The sequence below is a fragment of the Penaeus monodon genome, chromosome 19, assembly GCF_015228065.2.
Source record: "Penaeus monodon isolate SGIC_2016 chromosome 19, NSTDA_Pmon_1, whole genome shotgun sequence".
In the NCBI taxonomy this organism is placed as follows: Eukaryota; Metazoa; Arthropoda; class Malacostraca; order Decapoda; family Penaeidae; genus Penaeus; species Penaeus monodon.
Genome location: NC_051404.1, coordinates 32,749,970 through 32,750,796, shown reverse-complemented (window position 1 = coordinate 32,750,796; position 827 = coordinate 32,749,970). Strand labels below are relative to the sequence as shown.

Below are 827 nucleotides of genomic sequence, written 5' to 3'. Positions count from 1 at the left end.
TCTAATGTACAAATATGCATGTCACATGCTTTACATGATCTACCTGTTTGCTTGTTATCTTACATATGGCAAGCTGCTAGGAGTATTTGCAGTAACATGCCATATTTATAAAACACTGTATTTGTTGCCACTAAGGGTTTAGGGGCCCAATCATCAAGGAAATAACAATTCTTGAATGAAAAATAAGCATTACAAAGAAAAAAAAAAGTGTAGCTACTTACTCAAGGAAACAACTGCTGATATGGATAGGAAACAACCTGTATAACCAACAGCATTTAACATCAAGTGGTTCAGTGCTGCCACCAGTGGTCCTGATACAGTCTGTGGAAAAAAAGTGAGAAGGTATGGGTATATGTAAACTAGATAAGGTCATGTACAGCTCTTTTCATCACACAACTATTTCCATTTTATTGTTGATCATCACCTTAAGTAATACTACCTACATCATCATCAATAGTTCTCTACATACTTTTAATTATCACACAATTTTTTCAATCAACAAAAAGACAACTTTGTACCTGACTGGTAAATAGCAATCCATAATTAGCAGAATAGTACTGAGAGCCAAATGCCTTCTCAATCACAGTCGGCATCAGCACAAACGTTCCAGAAAATGTGAAGAATATCATCCAAACCCAGATTGCAAAACCCCCTTTCCCCATAAATCTTGTTAATGGCAAGGTTGCAAAGAGAACTGCAAACATCAGTGCCAGAAGACGCATAGCAATCTGAAATATCAAAAGATCCATTATTAAGGGGAAATTTTTTATTTCATTTTCTGCACTATATGACTTAGAATATATCTGCAGTGTTATAACTGATTAAAC

General features: G+C 35.2%; 1 protein-coding gene across 1 annotated transcript in view; it reads right to left on the bottom strand.

Moving 5' to 3' along the window:
* The window catches only part of LOC119585182 (oxalate:formate antiporter-like), an 8,053-nt gene that overhangs the window by 1,176 nt on the left and 6,050 nt on the right, over positions 1-827 (bottom strand). Inside the window, exons 9-10 of the mRNA XM_037933820.1 lie at positions 519-728; positions 222-321 (exon numbers count right to left, since the gene is read on the bottom strand). Coding sequence (XP_037789748.1) covers positions 222-321; positions 519-728 — 310 coding nt within the window. The remainder of the gene's footprint in view (positions 1-221; positions 322-518; positions 729-827) is intronic.